Source organism: Lepidochelys kempii, chromosome 19, assembly GCF_965140285.1.
Source record: "Lepidochelys kempii isolate rLepKem1 chromosome 19, rLepKem1.hap1, whole genome shotgun sequence".
Taxonomy (NCBI): domain Eukaryota; kingdom Metazoa; phylum Chordata; order Testudines; family Cheloniidae; genus Lepidochelys; species Lepidochelys kempii.
This window is the reverse complement of record NC_136398.1, coordinates 2,736,519-2,760,301: the sequence shown is the minus strand read 5'-3', so window position 1 is coordinate 2,760,301 and position 23,783 is coordinate 2,736,519. Positions and strand designations below refer to the sequence as shown.

Here is a 23,783-nt window from a genome sequence, read left to right as displayed (position 1 = left end):
GCCGGGTTCTGCAGGTGGCTTGGCAGCTTCCCAAAGCAAACCTGACCTGGGCGGGGGAGGGACCGTGCGCAGCAAGCCCCACAGGTGTGCACGCCCATGCCCTGCAGCCATCCGGAAGGCGTGTCCACCAATACACACCTCAGGCCTCCAGCGTGACCTACGGCCTGACGTTCAGGGGTGCTGAGCTCCTGGGTCGGGGGATGCTCAGCAGCACTGGCCGTCAGTGTGGAGCTGCAAATCACGCAATGCAAAACAGGCCCCAGCTCCTCCGGTGTCCCAGCATTCCCCTGGGCCTGCCTTCTCTCTGGGGGGCAGGGCAAAGGGGTGGTGTCCCTGGGCCACACCCTCCCCAGTCACTTATATAAGGAGGACAGGCAGCTGCTTTCCCTTGCCACCGCTGCTCAGGGGGCTGTTGTGGGTGGGGGGCTGCTGTGTGAGACGGGTGAGCTGGGGGGAGCCGGCTCCTTCTGCAGCCCCTGACTGGAGGTTGCCCCAGCACTGAGCCCACCCCCTTCCCTTGGGCGGGGCCTTCTGTGGTGTTTCCTCTCTGGATAATCCCAGGGGGGTGCACCTGGAAATGAGTGAGGGCTGATGCTGGTATTGGCCCTGCCTGGGGTGGGGCTGGGTCCCCCCTGCACTGGTTGCTTTCTGCCCATTATGGGGTGCTTGTGGCTGGGGATCCTGGAGTTTTCTTTTGTGACTCAGGCACAGGGCTGGGAGTCAGGACACCGGGCTTCTAATCCTGCTCTACCCAGGCTGCTGTGTGAGCTCAGTGCCCCCCAGCCCCACCCGTGTCTGTCTGTCCCGCGGGGACTGTGCTCTGTGTCCTGGGTTGTTGTGTGGCAGGCCAGGGAGGACTAGCGAGAGTGAGGGGTTAACTCTTGGGGAGCCCTTCCTCTCAGATGTCCAGGCTGTGCTAGACACTAGCCAGTGTGGGGTGCAGTAGACCCACCTGAGTGCCCCCAAGCTGGCCCTTGGGGCTGGGACTGGTGCTACCCTCCTCCTCCTCCATCTAGGCCAGGCGCCTCGTGAACCCTGAGCTTCCCCCTTTACCTGGGAGCAGATCTCCAAGGTTGCTACGTCCCCGTGGCCGCGGGAGTTTCACTTCCGAGGAGCTGAGGTGCAACGAGCCGCAGCGGGTTTCACATTTCCCCCCCCCTCAGCACGTCGGCTCCTTACCCTGCCTGTTCTCTGTCTGCCCCAGGAAATCCCAGCATCGCTCATGGCTGACGGAGGTCAGAGGTGCCCCCGCTCGACCCGCTTTGGTGAGTGGCTGGCTCAGTGCGCTGGCAGGGCCCCTCGGGCAGGGCGTGCAGAGCACGGTTTCCAGGCTCCCTCACTCTGCAGGATGCCGTGGCACGAACCGTCGGGTGGGCGTGCAAGTGGTGGGTGCCATAGTAACCGGGGAGAAGGAGGCATCTGGGGACCCGGGGTTTGAGATTGGCCTGGAGACGCACCTGAAAATGCGCTGGTAGCTGGAGAGCTGGGGGCTGGGCACAGCAGTGGATGCCAGGACTCCTGGGTTCTGTTGCCATCTCTGCAAGGAGTCTCCAGGGTCCCTAGGTGCTTCTGTTGGGGGGAGCGCCCATGCACGCAGCCAGGGTGTCGCACTGCCCTTTTCACTGGTGCGGCATCACCTGCCTGTCCCAGACCCACTGGCTCCTCGTCCAGCCAGAGGCGAGCTGCATCCCCAGTCTCTGTGCCTTGGCCATCTGGGTCCCCCAGCTGGCACACCCAGGTGCCCTGACCGTGTCTCCTTCTCCTCTCCTCCCCCCACGACTGGGTGCGCTGAGCCTGGGGGACAAGACCCCCTGCTCCCTCTGTCCTGCCTGCCAAGGACCGCTCCCTTCCCCAGAGCTGGGGGTGGGACCCCCATACGGTCCCCGTAGGGCTCTGGGCCATGGTGGCAGCCGTCAGCTCAGGACCCTTCGCTCGTCAACCCGTGGCTCTGCGCAGGGCCCAGCTGTGGCATTTTCACTGCCTGCCAGGCAGACCTGTTGTTGACACGCTGGCCTCTGATTGGCTGATGTACACAATGGGCCTGTTCTCCAAGCCAATGGGAACCCAGCAGATCACAATGGGTCTGGTGGAGCGGCAGCATCTCTGCTGCACTAGGGCTGGGGAGGGAAGGAGCCATGCCACTGCCCCCTGCCCTGCCTGGGCTCCCTGCGGTGCTGCCCGCCACAGATTGGCAGCAACAGCTCCTAGTACCTCAGCTGTGGGCCGCCTCGGCTGCCTTCCCCGTAAGGGTCTGGACCTGCGCCCGCTGCCGTCAGCTCAGGATCCGCTTGCTGAACCACTGCCTGAGGCTGGGGGCAGGAGCGGGAGCCGCTAGGGGGTACCATGCTGGGGGGGTGTGGCTGCCTCCTGACTTGGGGGGTGGTGCAGCTCCGTTCTTCCTGCCCCGCCACTGCTGTGTGCTAGGGCCTGATAGGACCCCTTGCCAAGGCCTCAGTCCCCTGCTTGGGCCAGGAACCGGCATGGGGGGCAGCCTGGAGCCTGACCGAGCCCATGGGGGTTCAGGGCAGGCTGTGAGAGGGAAGGGAGTGGGGGGTTGGCTGGGGGTGGGGCTGTTCCAGCAGTAGGGAAGCAGCCAGGTTTCCTGCTGGGGGGAGATGGGGAAATGGGCTTCCTGCCTCTTACCCCCAAAGGCTCCGGGTTTGCCGGCCAGGCCGCAGCCGGTGTTGAGCTGAGAGGGGTCTGCCTGGGGCGTGGGGTCAGTGTGTAGGGAGAGTGAGTTGGGCCTAGCTATGCCAGACACTGGCAACTCTCTGGCTCTCAGTCCCTCTCTCCTTCTCCCACCCCCGCGGCCTGGCCTCCCTCCAGCAAGACTGGCCTGGGAGGCGCCTGCCCTACACTAGCAAAGCAGCGCGCTACGGACGAGTCCTCTCCTGTAAGGGAGCAGGGCTTGAGCTCCCAAAGGGTGGCTGGGGAGCTCGAACTAGGGTGGGAGGTGGAAGTGGTGATCGTTTCCTAAGCTCCATTCCCACAAAGCAGCAAAACGAGGTTCCCGCGCACCACACCATCACCCTTCTTTGTCCTCTGCTTTAATCAGCCGTGCAATGGTTATCAGGGCTGAGACCAGAAATGCCCTCATTAGGTTTCAGAGTCAACATCCCTTCTAGATGCACAGGGCAGTTCTCCACCTCTGAGTTCTCGTTTCCGGCTGTCTGCAGACTCAGGCAGGCTGGCTGCCTCGCTTCCCACAGGTTTCACGTTTTCAAGCATTGCTTTGCCCCCTTAAGGGCTGAAGCCCTGACTGTTTAGCGAGAGCTGAGATGGTGGCGCGCAGGGCAGCAGCCTCTGGGGGAGAAGGGCTGGTTTCACAAGCTGCTGGGGGTCAGCCCCATTCCTGGGGTTACCAGGGTTTGCAGGAGGACAGTCAGAGGAGGGGGAATCCCAGTGCAGGCGAAGTCTGGTGGCCCCTTATAAGCTGAGCCATGAAGCTGGGACCCCAGCTTGCCCCTTGTGCATCAGACCAAGGGGTGGGGTCCAGTCTCTGAGCTCTTCCCGGCAGGCACAGTGCAGCCTGTCCCCCAGCCTCCCCTCTCTGAGTGACGTGTGTCTCATGCTGTTTCCACGCCAGCGAAGAAGCCACCGGTGCCAGGGCAGCGCTGGTGCAAGGCGAACTTCAGCTACACCCCGGAGAAGGCGGATGAGCTGCAGCTAAAGGCCGGGGAGCTGGTGCAGATCCTGCAGGAGGTGAGCAGGGCTGGGGGGCACCTGCCAGAGCCAGGGAGAGGAGACCCAGGCCCATGTGCCTGGGAATGGCTGGGGGTGGGGGGCTGGGATGCAGGTGCGTTGTTCCTTCCTGGGGGGCAGGAAGGCTGGAGCAGTGGGAGGTGGCTGGAGGGTTGTTTCCAGCCCCTGGCACCTGCGATATGCCTGTGTCTGGGTCGTGGTGCTGTCTGCAGGCACTCTAGATACGGCCCAGCAGCAGAGGGCCAAGGCCAGCCTGTGTGCTGCCAAAGCCTGCCCCATTCCAGCCTCCCCCTCCCCTCCGTGCCATGAGGGTAGCAGCGAGGTCAAGCAGGCAGGGCAAGATCCACTTCCCAGCTCCACCGGAGAGGTGTGGCAGCAGGGAGCCAGGGGCAGGCAAGTGCCCCAAAGTTGGGAGGGCCATGGGATAGGCAAGCAGGGTGAGGAAAGACCAGAGGCAGGTGGGGAGCTGGGCAGGTGATGGGAGACCTCGGGGGCAGCCTGGCCCCGTTCGAGCCCCTCTGGATCTCCTGTTCAAGCTACAAGGGTCGCATCGTCCGGCATTGACGTGAGCAGCCATGTCTGGGGTGGGGTCTGGCCGCGGCATAACAGCACACAGCAATGCTGGGGGTCGGGACCAATGGCTGTTGCAGGGAGCACTTTCAGGAGGTTGGTGTTTGGCTGGGATACCCGGGCTGTCTCCCAACGGCCAAGAGAAATGCCATAGTGGGGGGCTGGCCCGATGGCAGGGATCGGTACAGTGGCACCCTCCAAGCCTGGCTGCTGGAGATGCTCTGGGCACACTGGGTCAGCGGCTGGCAGGGCTCAGCTCTGAGCCTTTCTCTTCCCCTGCAGATTGAAGATGGCTGGTGGCTAGGCAGGAAGAATGGCCAGGTTGGTGCTTTCCCCTCCAACTTCGTCCAGGAGCTGGACAGGCTGCCCCCAGGTAGGAAGGAGCGGGGAGCAGCAATGGGGCGAGGTGTCACAGAGTCCCTGGGCGATGCTCTGGAACTGCTCCCCATGAAGCCAGTCAGGACTCTGGGGCAGTCGCCTTTCTGTGAGCAGCCTGTCTTCAGGACACACAGCTCACACAGCTTCCACCTTCCTGGGTCTGACCTCGGAGCATTCAGCATCCTCTGCCCCTCCGTGCGCTTCCCCCCAGCGAGTCCGCTCAGGCGGGACTCCTGGGGAAGCCAGAGGGTCCTGCCCCCCAACTCAGCAGTCAGACGTGACTCTCAGCCAGCCAGTAAAACAGAAGGTTTATTAGACGACAGGAACATGGTCTAAAACAGAGCTTGCAGGTGCAGAGAACGGGACCCCTCAGCTGGGTCCATTTTGGGGGGCAGTGAGCCAGACAACCACGTCTGCACTTCACTCCATGTCCCAGCCAGCCCCAAACTGAAAACCCCCTCCAGCCCCTCCTCCTCTGGGCTTTGTTCCTTTCCCAGGCCAGGAGGTCACCTGATTCCTTTGTTCTCCAACCCTTTAGCTCTCACCTCGCAGGGGGGAAGGGCCCAGGCCATCAGTTGCCAGGAAACAGGGTGTCGGCCATTCTCTGTGTCCAGACCCCTGCACACACCTGCCCTCTAGGGCTCTGCAGTGATCATACACCCTTATCCCACCCCCTAGATACTTAAGAACTGCCTAGGGGAAACTGAGGCACCCCCACACTATTCAGAGGAAACATTAAGAACAGTCCCACTTCGTCACACAAGGTAGCAGGGCCTGGCTCCCTTCTCTTCCACTGCCCTGATCCTCCCCTTAGGAGAGACCCTAGGCTACAGCAACCCATGGCATGTGGCGGGGCTGATCTGGGAAGACCCCAAGGCATGAAGCGTGAGCGCCCTCAGTGCTGCGTCCCCACAAGCTGGGGTGGGGGATGTGGGGCGGGGGGCGGGCAGGGTCTGCGCGCCCTGAGAGCTGGCAGGTTGCTGGCGCTCTGGGTCAGAGCAGCGTCTGTGCCCCCCGCAGAGGGGCTGTCCCATCCCAGGTGCCCTGAGATAACCCGCTCCAACCATGGTGTGTGCAGGGCTAGTGGCCCCGGAGCCCCTCCCGAAGAATGGGGCTGGGAAGCAGAGGCCGAAGCTGACCGATGAGACCTTCATCGTAAAGGAGGCAGAGCAGGTGAGTGTGTTTGGGGGGCGGGGGGGGGGAGCGGCCCCTGGCACTGTGGGCAGAGGGCAGGGGGGAAGGACCGTCCTGGGATTCACCTTCCATGCTATGTCCTGTCCTGTCCCCACCCCCCAACCCCCCGCCAGAGCAGCCCCAGAGACAGGCTAGCTGGTGGCCTGACCCAGTAGGTGAACCCGCCCGGCTGCTCCTGGGCCCAGGCCGTAAAGCCCCACCCAGGCTTGGCCAGTTGAGCTGGGACTGAGGGGAGCTCGCCCAGGCCCTTCCTGGCACTGCTGGCTACCCCAGGCTCACGTGGGCCCAGCTTGGTCCGGCTCTAGGAAGGGAGTCAGTGGAGGTGTCTGCCCCCACTCTGGGGTGCTCTTGGGGTGTGGAGGGGTGGAAGCTCATGCTCTGAGCACCCCCTCCCTCCTGAGACACCCACTCCCTGAGTGCTAACGAGCCTCGTGTCTCCTCTGCAGCCAGAGCCCCCCAAGAAGTTGGAGAAGCCCATCCCCGCAGCCCAGAGCTCCCCGCCAAGCCAGCCCCCGCAGCCATGTGAGTGAGGCCTGCCTGTGCTCCCCTGCCCCATGGAGTCTGCTGCTTCTGCTGAGTAGCCGTGTCCCCTGTGGGGGCCCTAGCTGGGGAGGGGCCATCCCTGGGGCTGTAGTGGATGGGAAGGGAGAACCCAACAGTCCTCAAGGAGCGATTCCCAGCCATTGCCCTGGGGAAGGATGGGTCCCCACAGCCCAGGGAAGCCTCTGGCCTAGGCAGTGGTGGGGCTGGGATCTGGGATTGGAGTCCAGGCCCCCAGGCCTGTGCTCCTGCTGGCTCCTGCAGCATCTGCAGGGCAGGAGCATGGATCCTTCCCCGCCCCCACTCGAGCAGGGTCTGAGTCCTGCCCTGCTTCTGCAAGTGCAATGCACGGGCTGGGTTCACTGGGCTGGTTCCTCGAGCGCACCTGGGAGAGGGGGTCCTTTCCCTGTGAGCAGCACAGCGTCCCCCATTAGTGACCGTGTTGGGCTTTCCTCTGAGTCCCTCCCCTCCCGCCCAGCCTGCAAAGCCGAGTACTGCAAGGCCATGTTCGACTATGAGCCAGAGCTCCAGGATGAGCTGCAGCTGAAGAGAGGAGACGTCATTTTGGTTCTCTGCAAGGTGGGAGCATGGGGAGTGAGCCAAGGGGAGCTGGGGACGGTGGGGGGGCTGCCAGGGCAAGCTGTGAACCCGCTGGGGCGGGGGTGCTGATCTGCCCATCTCACTGGTGGGGAAGCCAGCTTTCGCAGCTGCCTGCCCCCCAGCCAGGGAGCAGCTCATTATTGTGTCATGGGCCCATCACTGTGGCCTCTGGCCATGATACAGGGGACACCGACAGCTCTGGCCCCTCTGCTCCACCAACCAGCTGGGGAAACCCCAAATGGTGGAGCCTGGCACTGGAGGACGTAAGTCTCTGGGTCTCAGCCCCCCAGCTCCACTGCCCTCTGATCCCAAGACACCCCATCTTGTCTCAGAGGGGCTCCAAATCCTCCGGCTGGCTTCCCGGCTCTGGGAGCCCGGCTGAGATGCTCTTGCTGCCAGTCCCATCAGCACCACGGGCTGCAGCTTCTGGGGGCAAGTTCCTTTGTCAGCCCTCTTGCCCTGCAGGGGCCCCGGCAATGCACCATCTCCGTGTGCCAGGAAGGCGTGGGACACAGGGCTCTGATCCCCTCCCGGCATGGAGGGAGCTGTGGGCACCACCATGCACCCCCAGTGTCTTTCTTTCACTGCCCCTCCCGGCCATATCCCGAATGCCAGGGACCTCCAGGGCACTCTGAGCCCCTCCTGCTAAAGGGGTCTGGCCCCGGGTGGGATCTGCTGGCAGTGCTGGGTGCCATGAGGGAGCAGGGCAGGTTGGACCAGGTGCCACCTCCTTGGGCTTTGTCCTGGTGTTCACCCCCCTGTGCTCCGCGGTGTCTAAGCCTGTGGCTGGGGTGCTGGGCCGTGCGGGGGGCCTCGGGGGGTAGCACCCCGGCCTGAGCTGGGCATTCCCTGCTTGCCTTGCAGGAGACGGAGGATGAGGGCTGGTGGGAAGGGGAATGTGATGGCAAGAGAGGCCTCTTCCCCGATAACTTTGTGATGCTGCTGCAGTCCCTGGTGCCAAAAGTGAGTGCTGGGGCTGGGTGTCCCTGCCTTGGGCGGGCTGGCATGGGGGGGCCCAGTGAGCAGCCCTGTCTGGGTCAGGGGGGCGCCGGCCTCGGGGCAGGGGCTCGGGGGCCCAGTGAGCAGCCCTGTCTGGGGCAGGGGGGCGCTGGCCTCGGGGCAGGGGCTCGGGGGCCCAGTGAGCAGCCCTGTCTGGGGCAGGGGGGCGCCGGCCTCGGGGCAGGGGCTCGGGGGCCCAGTGAGCAGCCCTGTCTGGGGCAGGGGGGCGCCGGCCTCGGGGCAGGGGCTCGGGGGCCCAGTGAGCAGCCCTGTCTGGGGCAGGGGGGCGCCGGCCTCGGGGCAGGGGCTCGGGGGCCCAGTGAGCAGCCCTGTCTGGGGCAGGGGGGCGCCGGCCTCGGGGCAGGGGCTCGGGGGCCCAGTGAGCAGCCCTGTCTGGGGCAGGGGGGCGCCGGCCTCGGGGCAGGGGCTCGGGGGCCCAGTGAGCAGCCTGTCACTTGGGCAAATGGCTCCTGGCCCCGTTGCAGTGGGGGCGGGAACGGCAGCACTCCAGGTTCTGTGTTCCCCCAGCAGGTGGCGCAGTGACCCCGAGGGAACACCCAGGGGTGGCCCCTGCCCGTCCCTTTGCTCAGCTGGTGAGAGGCACCCCCAGGGCCGCGGGCAGGGGCCAGAAGTCCCTCTCCTTCCTTGGGCCGGGGCTGGCTGGGCACGCGGGCGCTGTGGCTGGACGAGGAAATCCACATGGCAAGCTTGCAATAGGAATAATAAAATCCCTAGCTCAGCTCTGCCCGTCCAGCCTGGTACCCTGCCCCTGCTCAGCCCCTGGGCTCACCTCCGCCAGCACCCAGCCCCGGAGCTGCTGAGAGGGGAGAGCCCAGGATGCGTCTGGCGGGGTGTGAGCTGGGGTGGGGCGGGGAGAGAATCCTTCCCAGCTGCAGGAAAGCCGATGGCCCCTCTGCCTGCCCGGTGCGGTGCTGGCTGGCCCGGCTCAGACGCTCTGGACACGGGGCGAAGAATGGCCAGGAGCCGCCGCAGGATGTGCCCATTCCTGCTCATCGTGCTCTGCTCTGTTGCAGGTTACGGCGGTGGTGCCCTCGCGGAGCCAGGAGTCAAGTAAGGAAGGAGCCCACGGCGGGGGCGGGGCGGGGGGGGCTGGCTGTGAGCCCCTCCCTAGTGAAACCGACCCAATGGAGGCTGTGGGCTGGTGCTGCCTGGCTCCCAGTCCTGGGCTGTTGCCAAGGGGGAGGCAGGCAGCCAGCATGGCTGTTGGGGGTCCTGCCAGCCCCGGAGGCTGGGCTGGACGTGGGCTCATCCACCGGGGCAGCTGTGGGTCCAAGTGCAGCTCAGAGCAGTCTGCGCATGGTCCGTGCTGCGGGGTCACCAAGACTCCCCCTGCTAGGCTAGCTGGCTTCTCGGTAGCGCTGCCAGGCAGCGAGCGGGGGACGAGGTGATGGCGCAGGCTCCTGACCTGCAGAGCTGGGCAAAGCCCTGGGTGCTCTGCATCTGTGACTTCCTTTCCAGCAAGGTGCTGGTTTCCTCTGCGTCACGTGCCCTGGGTACAGGGGCTGAGCAGCAGTCTGGGGAAGGCTGGCTCGGAGCAGAGCTCTGCGGAGCTGCGGGCAGGTCCCTACTGACGGCTGGTGAGTGCAGCCGACGGCTGGAGTCCAGAGCCTGGGCCCAGGACCGTCCCCCTGCAAACACTTGTGAAGGCCCCGTGCGTGGCTGTGGTGGCAGGTACCTGCCTCCCCTTTGCTCTCTGTGCTGTCTGTGGCATGTGCATGGTGCAGAGTGGTATGGAGGGGAGCGGTCCCTCCTATGAGCGACTGCTCGCTGTGCCAACCTTTGCCCTCCCGCTCTAGCACCCTGGAGTATCCCAACGGGCTGGGCGTACAGGAGCCTTTCTGGGGTGGGGAACACAGCAGCTGCACCCCGGGGTTGGGGAGGGTCGGGGCTGGATTCAGCGGCCCTGGCAGTCTGCAGCATGGAGGTTCTTGCTGGGCCAGGGGCTTTGCAGGCTCCTGAAGTGTTGTCGTCTTTTGGCTTGGCAAGGGGCTGAGGGAGGGTGGCACCCCCGCCCCCCCCCATCCAGCCCATCCCTCAGCCCCACTCAGTGTCCCCTGGTGGCTGGTTATTGCTGGGGGGTGCAGGGGTCCAGCCAGCTGGCATCTGTTGGGAAGTGGCAGACTGAACCCACTGCCACCTGGGATCGTTCTGGCCCCAGGATGGGCAGATCTTCCATCACCAGGGCTCTCCCCTTGGCTCTGCCAGGAGGGGCTGGCACCCCTCCCCTCTTGCCCCTTTGGCACAAGCTCCTGCATGGGGCCCAGGCAGGAGGCGTGGGCACTGTGGCCTGGGTGCCCCAGCCTCGGGGCTTGGCAAAGGGACGAAATCAGTGAGTGGGTGGCTCTGGTTTGTGTGAACCCTCAGGGGTCAGGGCTTGGTTTAGCAGAGGCAGGGCTGGCTGGGAGCCCAACTGCCTGCTCAGAGCTGGGGTCAGTGCTGCTGCGGTGGGGTGGAGCCTGTCCCCAGGGCCCAGCCGCCCCAGAGCTCTGGGGGGGGCTGGGGCTGGTTTCCCAGCTGGGCCCTCCGCATGGATGCGGTGACGGGTAGGGGAGGGAGGTGGCTGGGGCTGTCGGCCGGAGGGCAGCCTGCCCTGCAGTGGGGGGCCCATCTCTGCGTGGGACGGGGGCAGTGTTGGGGGTGGGGGCATGGGGAGTGTGCTGAGGCAGCAGCCGGCAGAGGAAGTGCAGACTGCGGACACCGCCACTGCCTGGGACCATGGCCGCATGTGACAACGAGCGGAGCGGGCTTTGTAGCTGCTGTGGGGAGCTGCTTGGAGCTGTCTGGGGGATGGGCCAGCTCTGAGCTCATCCCACGGGGGGGGGGGGTCAGACTCTGGGTGTATTTTGGGGGCACCCTGGGCTCTGAGATCCCAGCTGCTGTGAGCACCACCAGGGACAGTGCCAAGCTCCCCCTCCTGGTGCCCCTTGGCACAGGGGCAGTGATGCTGGCAGTGCAGGCAAAGTCCAAGCTAGCCCAAAGCCCTGCTCTAAGCTCTGTGCCTGGGGGAGCTCAGGTCCCTGTGACTGTTCACATCCTGCCCGCCCCCCCGTCGCACGCACACAGGTGCTGGGTGCCGCTGTCGCTCCCCGGATGCACCAGGCTGGGCTGCGTGGGTGTCAGCCCCAGGCCTCTGACTCGCTCGCCTTCCAGGAGCTTCTGACACCCCTGAGCGAGCACCTCTGCTCCCCTCGCCGGGCCCACAGGCCTGGGGCGAGCTCGAGATGCCATCTCTGCCCCTGTCCTGGAGCGGACAGGGCAGAGAACCCCGCAGGCAGGGGAGCAGGGGCCAGGAGTGGGGCCCGAGTGTCCCCCCTGGGCAGGGCCGGGTTCTCCTCTCCCCTGGGCAGCCCCGGGGAGTCTCTCCAGTGTCCGCAAGTGCGCCCGACCCAGGTGAAAGGGTGGAGGTGGCCCAGTGTCGCCCCAGCCCTGGCCTCTGAGGGGAGGCGACACTCCCGGGTGGATGGAGCTGGTCCCAGCGCGGGAGGGAGCAGGGCTGGCTGCCCTCACAGGGCCCTGGCGGCCACTCAGGCCAGGGGGGGTTCCAAGCCCAGCCTCCTCCCCCCCCCCAAAAAAAATAAAAACAAAAAGAAGGTCCTGGGGCAGATGGGGCTGAGGGAGCAGGGACGGTGCCAGGGGGGAGCACGCCCCCCCCGCCACCACCAAGTCGACCAGCACGTCACTTTTCCTCTCGCTCCTCTGTGCCAGTCTTCAGGCCGGAGAAGAAAGTGTCCAGCGCCAGCAAAGCAGAGCTGCGGCCCCCCCGAGAGCCCAAAGGTAAATGGGCCAGGCTGGCCATGGGCACTGGGGGAAGTGCCAAGTCTCCACCCTGGTAGCGGGGGGTGTGGCAAGTGCCTGTGAGTTACTCCCCTGCACTGCTGGGCTGCTCCCCCGTGAGGGCACGTGCCGTGGGACCCAGCTGGATAAAACGGAGCCGGCTGGTAGAGGTGGGGTGTGCGGGGCTAGTCCCCCCTTCCCCGTGGGCGACAGGCCGCAGCTTTCCCTCCCCTCGCCCCAGGGAGGCAGCTCAGGATCCCCTGGTCAGGCGGGGAGCTGAGGGGAAGGGCACTGCCAGGGCAGCAGCTCGCAGCCAACTGCTTCCCACATTAGGCTGTAGCCCGCCTGCCCCCTCCTGCTTTGGTCTGTGCCCTGGCCTGCCCTGGGCGACTCCAGCCCCTGAGGCCAGCCAGGCTCCAAGGCAGCTGGGGAAGAGGCGAGAGTGCAGCAGGCATTTCCTGCCATGTGCAGCTCCCTGGTGCGTGCAGGGGAGTCGCCGCAGCAGGCTGCCGATCTCCCAGCTGGGCCCCGAGGCTGCCACGCTCCGTAGCGGCTGGCACAGGCCAGGGCTAGCGTCCAAAGACCAGTATAACACCAGCACGTCCATGGCCCCGGGGTCCAACGCCCCTGGACCTCGGCCAAGAACGTGCCTCTGAGGGGGACCCGGCCATGATGGGGCCCGGGCTGTGGGCCCTTGTCTGCTGGCTGGGAACTGTCCTGGGACCCAGGTTGCAGCCACTGGCCAGTCATGGGCTGGGAGCAGTAACTTCTGGGGAACAGCCCGGCTCCTGCTGCTCACCCGTCCCTCTGCCCCCAGTGCCCAAGGTGCAGAAGAAGATGGATCTGCCCAAGATGAACCTCCCTGCCAGCAAGAAAGCGGCTCCCGCCCCTCCCGTGCCTGCCAAGACCAAACTGGCTTCCAACCTCATGGGCAGGTGAGGGGCCCATGCCCCCTTCCCTTGTGCAGAGGGCAGGCTCTAGCTGGTGGGGGAGGTCTAGGCATGAGCTGCCCGTTGTTGCAGGTTGGCAAGGGGTGGGGAAGTAGCGCTGTGTCAGGTGGGGGCCTCTTCTCGCAAACCTTCCAGGGGTTGATCTTGGTATTCAGGGCAGACGCTTCCCTCCCTGCCCATCTGGGCTCAGCCCCCTGCCTCAGCCCCCTGCCTCTAGCTCCGATAATGCCATCACCAGCTTTGCAGGTGGCTGTTAAACTTCTGCAAGGGGCAGAGCAACTGAGTTAGGCTCCTGCCTGGCCCCCCAGGTGGGCAGGGACTGACTGGAGTGGGATGGACACAGCACCTAGCCGAAGGGGAGGCGGGAAAGAGGCACAAGGGGGCCGGGGCTCTGCGGGCTGCTAGCCCCCTAATGTGCAGGCATGTCTCTGCCTTTGCTAGGCCCCCCGGTACCCCGATGAACTGTGCCCCAGCCAGTGGGGAGAAGAGCAAGCCCAAGGACCCAGGTAAGCCTGTTGCCACCTGGCACGTTCCGATCCCCCCCCTTCACGGGGCGGGCTAGTAGCATCGCTCCCTCCGGTGTCCAGCTGCGGAGCCCTGGGCCAAGGGGGAGCTGCCCATCAGTCGCTGTGACTGGAGCCAGGCCTGCAAGATGGAGGAGTCTTCTGCCACATACAGGACTGAGGGCATTGGGTCAGGGCTGGCACCTCCAGACTCTGCCCTGCCCTGGTTCTGAGCACCCCCGGCAGGCGCACTCTAGCCTGGGCTGCTCCTGAGCTAGGAAAGTGAGGAAATTGCTGGGGTTTGTGTGTGAGGAGCCCACACGATGTCACAGGCCTCCCGGTGCCGGCTCGCCCAACTAATCCACTCAGTGCAGAACCCAGGAGTCCTGCCGACTGGTCTCCCTCCCTTCAGGAGCAGAAAGGGGGACCTGCCTTGGGAGGGGAGGGAGCAGCTCAGTCCCCATACAGCCCCGTGCTGTGCCCGGCCCAAGGCCCAGGTGTTCCAAAGAGCTCGGTGCCTCGGGTGGGTGCTGAGCTGTGTGGATGCCCCGCTGGCTGGGCATCAGTCTGGGTGCAAAGCTCTTCAGCCTGACAGCACCGCTTGGAACCGGTGGAGTCCTTGCGCCTGGGGCCTCTCTGGAGTCTGGCTCCAGCTGCATTTGCTGATGGGCAGGGGGCTGCTGATGCCTCTTGATTTTGCAGATGCGAATTGCTTTGATGCCATCCTGGTCTCCAATGCCAAACTGAGCCACCCGACCACGACCCGTCCCAAAATGCCAGGCAGGAAGCCGCCCAGCCAGCCGCCTGCTAGCTCTCCGGTGAGTGCCTGGGCAGTGCCCCTCGCTGGGACTCGCTGGGCTGGGTGGGCACAGCTCTGTGTGCCGCATTTGCAGCCCACAGCTTCTCTGCTGCAATTGCCTTGTCCGGAGAGTGAGCGGCCCTCACCGCTCTGCTCCCGCCCCCCGCCCCGAAACGCAGAGTCCCAGTGCTGGGGAGGAACGTCCCACCTCACCCAGTGCTCCTTGTGAGCCGGCAGGGCCTGGCGTGTGCTCAGCACCGGGGCGGAGACTCTGGCCTTGGCACCGGCTGGTTTTAAAGGTGCTGGCTGGATAGTTTGGACCTGAAATCATGGGTCAGGGCCAGGCTTGGCCCACGGGAGCAGGGTCTGTTGAAGCGAGCGAGTCCCGCCCTCTGCCACAGGGTGTAGACCCAACCCCGTGCACAGATAGAGCAGCAAAACCCCCGCCCCACACACAGGCAGAGGGGCGCAGTGGGCAGCAGGAGTCAGTCTCCTGGCGGGTCCCAGGCCCTGCCCCAGGAGCCCCGTAGGATGGGTCGGCAGCACCGGAGCTGTCTGGAGCTCCCGTAGGAGGAGCTGGGTTAACAAGTCACATGGGTGCTGGTGAGGGTGGTGGAGGAGGAGACGCTGAAGAGCAGGGTGCCGTCTCGCTGCCAGGCTCACGGCAGGGAGGGGAGCACGTGTGTGGGGCAGGCAGGGCCAGGGCCACTTCCCTGGGGCTGGGGCTGCGCTCAGGGTAGGGGGAGCTCCACCCGAACCACCTTTCTGACCCCATGCTGGCCCCTCCCCTCCCGTCTGGGGATCCCGGCATGTGGGCCGGGTGCTCAGAGCTGGGGAGAAGGTGCAGCATGGGTGGCCCCAGGGCCATGGCTTTGCCCTGCAAGGAGCACCCAAGGGGGAGCTTGGCGGGCAGGACCCATTCTGTCCTTGGCCTGTCAGCTGAGGAGGCCAGGTAGCACCAGTGGGGAGGTGGGTGCTGGAGACCTGCTGCGTTCCCTGAGGAGCTCTTCCGAGGGCAACGCCTGCCCGGTGCCCATAGCTCTGGGACTGATAGGTGGGGGTGCCCAGTTGCAAAGGGTGACTGGCTTTCCCTGCCCCTGCTGGGATTGTTTCCCATCGGTTCTGCTCCTGCAGAAGGCACCCCTGGTCCCAGCCAAGAGCAGCGTCCAGGCCAGGGAGCTGCAGCCCCCAGAGAGCCCGGGGGACCCTCCCAAGGCACAGGAGAAGCTGTCCCTGGAGGTGCTGATGGCCGAGCTCCGGTCCCTGCAGATCCTGATGGACCTGATGAGGGTGCAGCACCAGTGAGTGGGGCTGAGTGGGGGGAGGTGGGAGCTGTTGGAGCCGTGGCAGGTGCTGACCCCAGTGGCTGAGATGGCCAGCCGGAGTGCCCCGAGTTTGCCAGCTGCATGCAGCGTTCCCCATCCCCAGGGGACAGCACGAGACTTTGCTTCCTAGCTGTGCTTGGAGCTGCCTCTCTCCTGGGCTGGTGGCAACTGCCTACAGCAGCCTCGGCCCTGGCCTGGCCTGCTAGCCTGTGTGCACGTCTACCCTGGTGGGCAGTGTCACACTCGGGGCCGGTGAATACCGGCCAGGGCAGGCCTGGTGCTAGCCGTGGCTGAGAACCCTGTGGCCGGCGTATCAGAACACCACGGGCCGGTCGTGTCCATGTGACCCGGTAGAGCAGTGAATCGGCTCAGGGCGCCGTGGCCGGAAGGGGAATGAGGTCCCAGTGTCCTGCTCTGTTTGTACAGAATCAGGTGACCCCTGGGAACCATCCCCTGGCCTTGGGGAGATAGGTTTGGAACTGACCTTCATGGGAGGCCCTGCTTCTCCTGGGCCCAGCCCAGGCCCTGGCCTCTGGCCTCCGGCAGGCTCTGCAACTCAGGCCCATGAGAAGCAGTGGGCTGCAGAGCTGGGTGCTCCTGGGTCCCATGTGCCTGGGGTGACTTCTTGGAGCTGGCTGAGGGTCTGGCCCTGAGTCCCCGGCCCTGGGCCCCCAGAGAGCCAGCCCCTGCCAGCTGTGTGAACTACCCTTTGCAGGAAGGACATGGAGGAGCTCAAGATGGAAATGCAGGAGGAGCGGGCCAAGCGCATGGTGCTGCAGGTGAGAGCTGCTGGGGACGCGGTGCTGCATGGGAAATTCAGGGGTGGGAGTTGCCCGAGCCCCTCCCTCACTGGGATCCCACAAACCGAAGGCTTGTCACTGGGGTGCTGACCCCCCAGAACAAACCTGCATCATGCTGCTGCAGGGAGTTCTGCGATAGCAGCGTGTCCATCAGTGAAATCCCACTTGCCTCCATCCGTGAGGAGGGACGTGGGTCAGAGTGGGAGCTGGTGCTTGGAGTTGGATGTAGGAGGATTAACAGCTGAGCCTGTGGATGGGGGCAGCAGGGCAACTGCGTCTTCCTTGTGTGTGGTGCCCAGATGCCCCGCAGATGGGCACTGGCTGAAGAGTGATGGTTGTGGTGACCCTGCTTTTCCCATCGGTAACCTGGGGCCTGGGTGCCTTGCTGCTCTCCACCAAGTGCTCAGGGATGCCCGTTCTGAGCAGCGACCTGAGGCGCCCTGTTTGGGCAGGACAGCGAGCGGGGCTGGGGTTTGCCCTGGTTCCCTTCGCTCCCACTCGTCTCTCCTTTGCAGGTGGAAATCGAGAGCATGAAGCAGATGCCTGCCCTCGATGGAGCAGACGTGGTGGGAGCAGGAGCAGCTATGCTGGGCAGTGAATTGGAGGAGCTGCCGGCACACTGTGACGTCCACTGTGAAGAGGCCCGCTCTGCAAACTCTGCTGGGGCCGTTAAACTTGCAAGAGAATCACTGGCTATTAATTCCCCTTGGTTTACGTTCACGCAGAGGCCGGATCCCTGCCCCGGGTAGTGGGGAGAAGGCCCAGAGCCCCTCCAGCTCCTCTCCTGCTGCGTCTGCTCCCTGGGCCCTCAGGGGAAGCACTATGAGGAGCCCTGGGCCATGCAGCCCCATGAGCACTGTGGTGGGGTGCAGCCTTTTGCCCGCTCCGGGTCCCGCTGGGCTGACCCTCTGGGGGATGCTGGCTTTGTGATGGGCAGCACGGGGCACCTCCCTGCTGGGAAACAGTCGGGGCCACCAAGGGAGTTAGCGATGCCCTAGCAGGACCAGGGTGTTCATGCCAGCAGTGCACAGGCCTGGCCTCATGTGGGGGCCTGGCCATTGCCTGGATTTAGCCAGCGCTGGGCAGTCATCATTGCTCTGAATTTCCTGCATATAGGCCAAAGGAGGCCCCTCCATCCCCCTGCCCCAGGAGAGGCCGCCCCATGTCCAAGCAGCATCCGTCCCTCTCTGGAGACAGGTCTTGAGCCCCTGGCTCCCCTCTTCCCCCCCTGACCTGTCCCAGCCTTGGGCCGTCTCGTCCACATGTTGTTCCCAGCCCCTCTGTGTGTGGGGGGAGAATAGCCATCTCTTAGCCCAGCACAACTCTCAAAGCCCACCTGTGACCCTAGCCCTACAACCCCCTGGGGGCTGCTGATGCTGACCCCGCCCAGAGAAAAAGCCCTGTGCTGACTGCCCCCAGCCCTGTCTGCTGCGTGTCAGCCCTGGGGTCACCTGACCCTGGGGTCTGACTAGACCAGGATAAGAGGGTTTGGAACCACTTCGCCCTAGTGCAGACAGCCATCTGCATTGTCCTGGTCAGCTGGCCCTGTGGAGTGGGCTCCCAGCTAACATGTTGCATCCTGCCCTGTCCACACTAGGGCACTCAGATGTGTTAGCTAAGCTGTCCCTGGGCCAGATGTGGGGGCGGGAATCCTCATCCTGGTTAACCTGTGATAACTCATGCAGGCTGGACCCCTAGGGTTACCCAATGCTTGTGTCCTGTCTGCACTAGAATCTAGTCATGTTAGTGAGCACATGTTCAAATGTGACCGAGCATAGGTGTCTGTGGAGTGGCCCTTGATATATGCCAGCCTCCTTCCCATCAGCAGCCCTGTCTGATGCCTCTGGCTCTTCCCAGGCCCCCTTAATCCTGAGAACTGGGAGTTTCTCCCTCGCTCTGGGAGCTGCTCTCTGCAGTGGTTTCGTTCCCGCTATGCTTGTCTGACATGGGGGTGGGTCTGGAACAACTGTGAATGTCCCTTGCCCCCAGGAGCCGCTGGCCGACAGCCTGAAGTTTTAAAAACTATTTTATAAATACATGTAAAATTTTAATAAACTATTTTTATACAAATCTTAGCCGCTGCCTGGCTGCTGTAGTGTTGACAGCATCTGTGATGTGCAAGGCGCTGTACAAACTTGAGGGGAGAGCCGGTCCCTGACCTGCTGAGTTGGAACAGTCCAGCCACAGGCAAAGTGCTGGGGAAAGGTCAGCCTGAAAGCCAGGAGCTCGCTGCTGGCCAGCTCATCAGGTTAGCTCCAGGCCATGTATTTCTCAGTCCGGGGCGGGGTGGTGAGAAATACCCAGGCGAGGCCAGTTTGGGTTTTCTTTGCCTGGTTAAAGAGCAGTCTGTGTCCTAGTGCTTTCCCGGCTCCTGCCAGCCCCTCCTGGCTGGGCAGTCACATCTGCTCCTCTGGATCTGCCACAAAGGCTCCAGGCATCCCTTCCACCCCCCTCCTTTCCAGGGCAGCCTCCCCAGGAAGCTGCTTCCTGGGTCCTGGCTTGGCAGAGCCCATCTCCTCCTTGCTGTCAGCCTGGTACCCCTGCCCCCCTGAGGCCTCACCCCTGGGGGGGGCCCACCTGGCACCCAGCCCCCTGCCCTTGTTTATCAGCTCGGTGCAGGTCGACACAAGCTTCTCTGCATTCTTGGCAGCTTGCTCGCCCTGGGGCCAGCAGGGCACATCTGGAAAACATCTGGGTCCTGTTACAGCTGGCGGCGGGGGGGCTCTGGTGGGAATGAGCTATTTTTGTACATTGGGCTGGTGCGGAGCGGGGGCTGTGTCCTCAGGCAGGGGAAGGTTTCACTCTTCTCCCACGCACACAAAGGCGGGGGGGCTGCTGCCGAAATGTTGCTTGAGGGCTGCCCCAGGAGCGTGCAGCGAGGCTGTGGCCTGGTAGGGGCAGCTCTGGGCTTGTCCGGGCTCAGCACAGCTCCTGCTGTTCGGCCCGCCTAGGGCTGGGCTGGGACCTAGCCCTTCACTGCCCGGCAGCCAGCTGTTCCCATGCAGCAGGCTGAGTGGTCGGCCCCTTGGTGCCATGTGGCACTGCACCATTGTAGGCAGGTGGCTCTAGGCTGCCACAGGATCAGTGCCAGCTGCTGGAAGTGAGAGCCATGGGGGGGGGGGCTCCTTCGTACTGGCTAAGGGGGGGGTGGCAGCCCAGGGGGGCACCTTGCCAGCTCCAGCGAGCACATGCCCTGGGGTCTTTACTCAAGGCACTGAACGAACAGCAGAGCTGGCTGGGGTGCAGAGCGAAGGGCAGCCCCTGGGTCACGAGGCTGGGGAGGGGGGTGTAACTTGCCATGGACTTTGAAAGCAGCCCAAACCCCAGCGGGCTGGGAGCCACCCCATGGCCCTGGCTTGTGGCTGGCTGGACTAACCACAGCAGGCTGGCCTACCCGGCTGGCAGCCAGCCCAGAACCGCCGGTAGCGTGCGCGCACCGCCCCTATGCAGGAAGCAGCGAGTGACTGATGGGGCAGGTCAGATGTTGCCGGAAAGGGACAGCAGCTAATTTTAGCAGGAATGCTGGGGCCAGGGGAGGGGAAGGAGCCTGGGAAGGTTTCTCCAGACAGCCGTTCCCCCACGGGTGGGGGAGGTTCGGGCTCAGGAGCAAGGTGATGGGGGCAGGAGCAGCTCCATAGCCCAGTTCTGCTGGGCTGGGGCTCCCAGGTGCCCTGGGGCATCTCCCCCCCCAAGGGCACAGGCTCTAATGCCTGGACCATCACCACTCCTTGCACCTACTGCCTGGCGGCCGCTGAAAGGGATTCTTACCCCCAGGCTGCAGCCAGGGAAACTGAGGTGCAGAGAGGGGGGATGTGGACCCAAGCTGCACAGCAGGGACGGGGCTGGAGGCCCTGCTGCTGTTGCAGGCAGGGCCATGCTGGGGTCCACCTCACCGTCACCCAGGTCTCCAGCGTGCTGCATGCCCTCCACCAGGCCTCTCTCTGCCAGCCCCTGGGGGCTGCCCTGCAGTGATTCGGTGCTGGGTGAAGCCTGGGTGGGGGCAGCAGAGCTGTGGGGAGGCCGCAGGGGCTGGAACCTGTCTCTGGAGCGCAGGGCTCCCTGCACTCTCCTGGCCTGCTCACAGGAACAGGCTGCTCCCAGCAGGCAGAGCTGAGCTCCAGCCTGGGCTGCTGCCCCGGGGAGAGCAGCCGGGGGGGCGAGCCCTGGGGGGGCTGCGAGAGACCATGCTGCTGCCTCGGGAATGGTTCCATGCTGTTTATAAAAGCACGTTCCAGGGCCAGAGGGCTCTGACCTGGTAACAGCAAGCTCTGCCTACGTTGCACTGCCCCAGGGGCACTCTAGAGACGGGCCCCATGCCGGCAAGACCCTCATTTGGCCAGAGCCAGGCACTGCATGCAGAAAATCCTGCTTTGGGGCTGCCCCTTGCTCCTGGGCACACACCCCAGTGCCCCTGGCCCGGGCAGAGATGGCCAAACGCCCTCACCATGTTGCCGCAATTAATGTTCTTTGCAAACCCCCAAGGGACAGGGCCGGCTTGCTCTAACCCCCCATGTGCCCCATGCTCTGGGGACAGGGGGCAGGCTGGCCAGGCACCCACCAAGCTGGCTGGAATGGCAGCGTGGGCCTCACAGTCCCACCAGGGAGCTGCGCCCCTGCTGCCCAGGGAAGCACCGGTGACTGACCTCACCCACCCTAGTGAGCTCCCACGGGGCTGATTGGGTGCCAGGCTGCAAGCTGGAGTGGGGGGGGGGGCAGCACGAGTATGACTTCCCTTCCAGGAGCTCCCCAGGGAGTGGCTATGGGGTGGGCGGAAGGAATCGTACCAACTGCTCAAGGTGCAGCAATGTCCCTACGCCGCATGGTGCCACCCTAGTGTCCAAGAGAAACAACGTGCCCTGGCCCTTGCCCCTCCCAGCCACTGCTGGCTGGGGGTGCGGGGGAAGGCACAGCCCATGGCGAGGCTCCCTGCTGCCCTGGGGGTGAAGCTGGGAGTGGGAGGAGGGCTGCGTGTCTCTCTGCAGGCAGATGTGGGGAGGCGGGGGCTTGGCGGGGCTGCGATGGCCCAGCTGGAGTTGGTCTAAGAGCCGCTGGGGCATGGGAAACTCGTCCTGTGACAGAGACACACGGCAGCTTCCTCTGCCTCCAGCAGCCCCCAGGAAAGCCCAGCCGTCAGCTGCATCCCCAGGGCCTGGCACCGACAGGGTACCCAGAGTGTAAGAGTCACGGCCCCAAGCCCCTGCCCCTGTCTCTCCCTTCCTATGCACCAGAGCTAGACACAGTCACCGGCACCAGCTCGTCACCCCCCTCCCTGCAGCTGCTGGGCCCCTGGCTCCTTTCACATCCCCAGCCACCCTCAGGAGGCCGTGCTGAGCCAGTGGCCAAGAGGAGCTGCTCGGGCCCTGGGCGGCTCAGCACCATGAGCTCTGGGGCTTGTCTGCCTGAGGGGCTGGCGAGGGGCTAGACTGCTGGGCCAGGCACTGTCAGGAAAGTGCCAGGAAAGGGGGTCCAGTCACATCACAGCCGCATGCCCCTGGGGTCAGCAGGGTTCCCTTCTCCTGCAAGGGCTGGGAGCGCCCCATGGGCACAGACCCCATCGTGCGGGGCGATGCAGGACCATGCTGCCCTGGGCCCCCTGCAGCGCCACCCTGTGGCACAGGAAGGCAGACCTGGTCACGGCACAGCAAATGGGCAGCCCGTCCCCATGCCTGCCTCCTGAGCCATGGGCAGGGCTGGGCAGCTGAACCGAGCTGTGACGGAGCAGGGCGTATTAACCTGGTAATGTTGCATGGGAGTTTTACTAGTTTACTGTCTGCAATGATGCTAGATGGGGATGGGAAATAAGGGTGTGACTTCACTGAGGGATGATACTAGACACTCAGCACATAAAGGATGGCAGCTGCCCCTCATAATCTGAGCCCAGGAGGGGGTCGGGGCCAGGTGACACCTTCTGCCCGGGCAACTGGACAAAGGCTGGCGGAGGAGCCGGGGTGTGTGGCTGGGTGAGACAGCTGGAGGGGGCTTCAGTTTGGAGCTGGCTGGGGGGGGGGGCAAGGGGGGGTGTTCCTGTTTTCTGTACCTACAAGCTCTGTTTTAGACTGTGTTCCTGTCATCTAATAAACCTTCTGTTTTACTGGCTGGCTGAGAGTCCCAGTGAATTGCAGGAAGTTGGGGGTGCAGGGCCCTGACTCCCCACACTCAGTGACATGTGCACCCCAGGAACTACTGCTAACAGACCAATAACGATCGCGCTGCCCCTCGCCTTTGAGCTCTCCCTTACCTAGCACTCTGCACTACATGGGGGGCTGGACTGGGGAGGGGGGGGGCCCTAGCCTGGCATTGTCCCTCCAACACCAGCCAGTACCAGGTGTTTCAGAGGAAGGGGCAAAGCCTCCACCCACGGTGGCCAGTTCTGGGAGTGTCCATCCACGGGGGTGGCCAGGTTTGGCTAAGCCCCAGTCCATCCATGCCCTGGCAGGAGGAGCCTTTCCAGGGCCTGGACTTGCCGGGCAGTCAGCGCTCGCCTTGCTGCCGTCCCATGCACGCAGTTCGCTGAGGGTGGGAAGCCAGTCTGGCAGGGCATGCGCGGTCTGTCCCTGATCAGGTGGGGGCAGGGCGCTCCTGCAGGAAGCGGGGGGATCCCCGTCGCCAGCGATGAGGGCGACCCTTCCTGCGCCGTTCGCGGGGCCCTGAGCAGCCAGTTAACGGGAGCAGCTCCTCAAGGAGCTTGTTGCTCAGCAGAGCTTGGCGCCCCTCACTCAGCCAGTAAGAAATGCCATGCATGGCTGGCACCAGCTAACGGGGCGTTTCAGGGGGGGCCGAGCCCCGCCCAGCTCGCACACAGACCAGTGCCCAGGGGCTATGCCAAGGGCTGTGGAACATCTCCAGACTCTCAGGCACTCCCGGAAAGGGTGCCCAAGAGCAGCGCGTGCACGGGGGGGGCCCTCGGGGCTGGGGGGGGAGGCTGCCCTCACAGGCTCGCTCCGGGAGCTGGGCAGCCTGGCCCCGTGCCCGCAGTCAGTAGTAGTGGACGCGGCCCGCGGTGCCCGTGCCCAGGATGTCGGGCTGGCCGTTGCGCCAGATCTCCCGGATGATGCGCTCCCGCTCCTCCAGCCGTTGTGCCCGCTCGAGCTCCTCCGCTGAGGCAAAGACGTTGGCAGGCAAGGTGCCATCTGCCGGGCTGTGGTCCTCTAGGGGGATCTCGGTGACGGGCAGCGGGGACTCCGCCGCCACGTGGTCAACCGTCTCCTCCTCCTCCTCCTCATCTTCCTCGCTGATGTCCTGGAGGCGCCGCCGGGGCTTGGCAGGGAGGCGGCGGGCATGCGGCTGGCAGGAGATGCGGATCACCAGCAAGCAGAGGGTTAACACCAGGCCGAAGCAGACGCCCAGGACAAAATAGAGGCCAAAACTCTCAGGATTGTCTGGCACGGAAACAAAGGGGAGGGGCTTGAGCGCAGGGACCTGTCATGCTGGGTACGACACGCCTGGCACCCATGCCCAGCCCGGGGGCAGCCAGCCAGTGGGCTCTCCCTGGGAGGTTGGTGCCTGCCAAGCCCTGAGTCCCCATGGCCCTGTGCAGCTGCCCAAATGGGGGGGGGGCGCTAAACACCTGCCCTGCTCCCCCTCCCATCTGCCCCAGGAGCATCCAGTGCCCGAGTGGGCAGCACAGC

The 23,783-nt window shown here is 64.7% G+C and overlaps 2 protein-coding genes across 12 annotated transcripts in view; one reads left to right on the top strand and one right to left on the bottom strand.

Annotated features, from left to right (window-relative positions):
- The first annotated feature begins 1,171 nt into the window (after positions 1-1,171).
- On the top strand, positions 1,172-18,187 carry SH3D21 (SH3 domain containing 21). The gene is made up of 15 exons (XM_073317356.2): positions 1,172-1,265; positions 3,587-3,702; positions 4,555-4,645; positions 5,729-5,823; positions 6,291-6,366; positions 6,863-6,963; positions 7,849-7,947; positions 9,018-9,054; positions 11,710-11,778; positions 12,596-12,713; positions 13,170-13,234; positions 13,934-14,049; positions 15,165-15,331; positions 16,071-16,134; positions 16,671-18,187. Exons 1-15 carry the CDS (start codon positions 1,223-1,225, stop codon positions 16,902-16,904), a joined length of 1,491 nt encoding a protein of 496 aa, XP_073173457.2. The 5' UTR covers positions 1,172-1,222; the 3' UTR covers positions 16,905-18,187.
- Positions 18,181-23,783, bottom strand: part of STK40 (serine/threonine kinase 40) — a 74,568-nt gene continuing 68,965 nt past the window's right edge. For 10 of the 11 annotated variants that reach the window (XM_073317346.2, XM_073317344.2, XM_073317343.2 and 7 more), the window contains one exon: positions 18,181-23,534. In XM_073317346.2, the coding sequence (XP_073173447.1) occupies positions 23,131-23,534 (404 nt within the window). In that variant the 3' untranslated portion in view covers positions 18,181-23,130. The remainder of the gene's footprint in view (positions 23,535-23,783) is intronic. The other variant, XM_073317350.1, reaches the window with a different exon arrangement.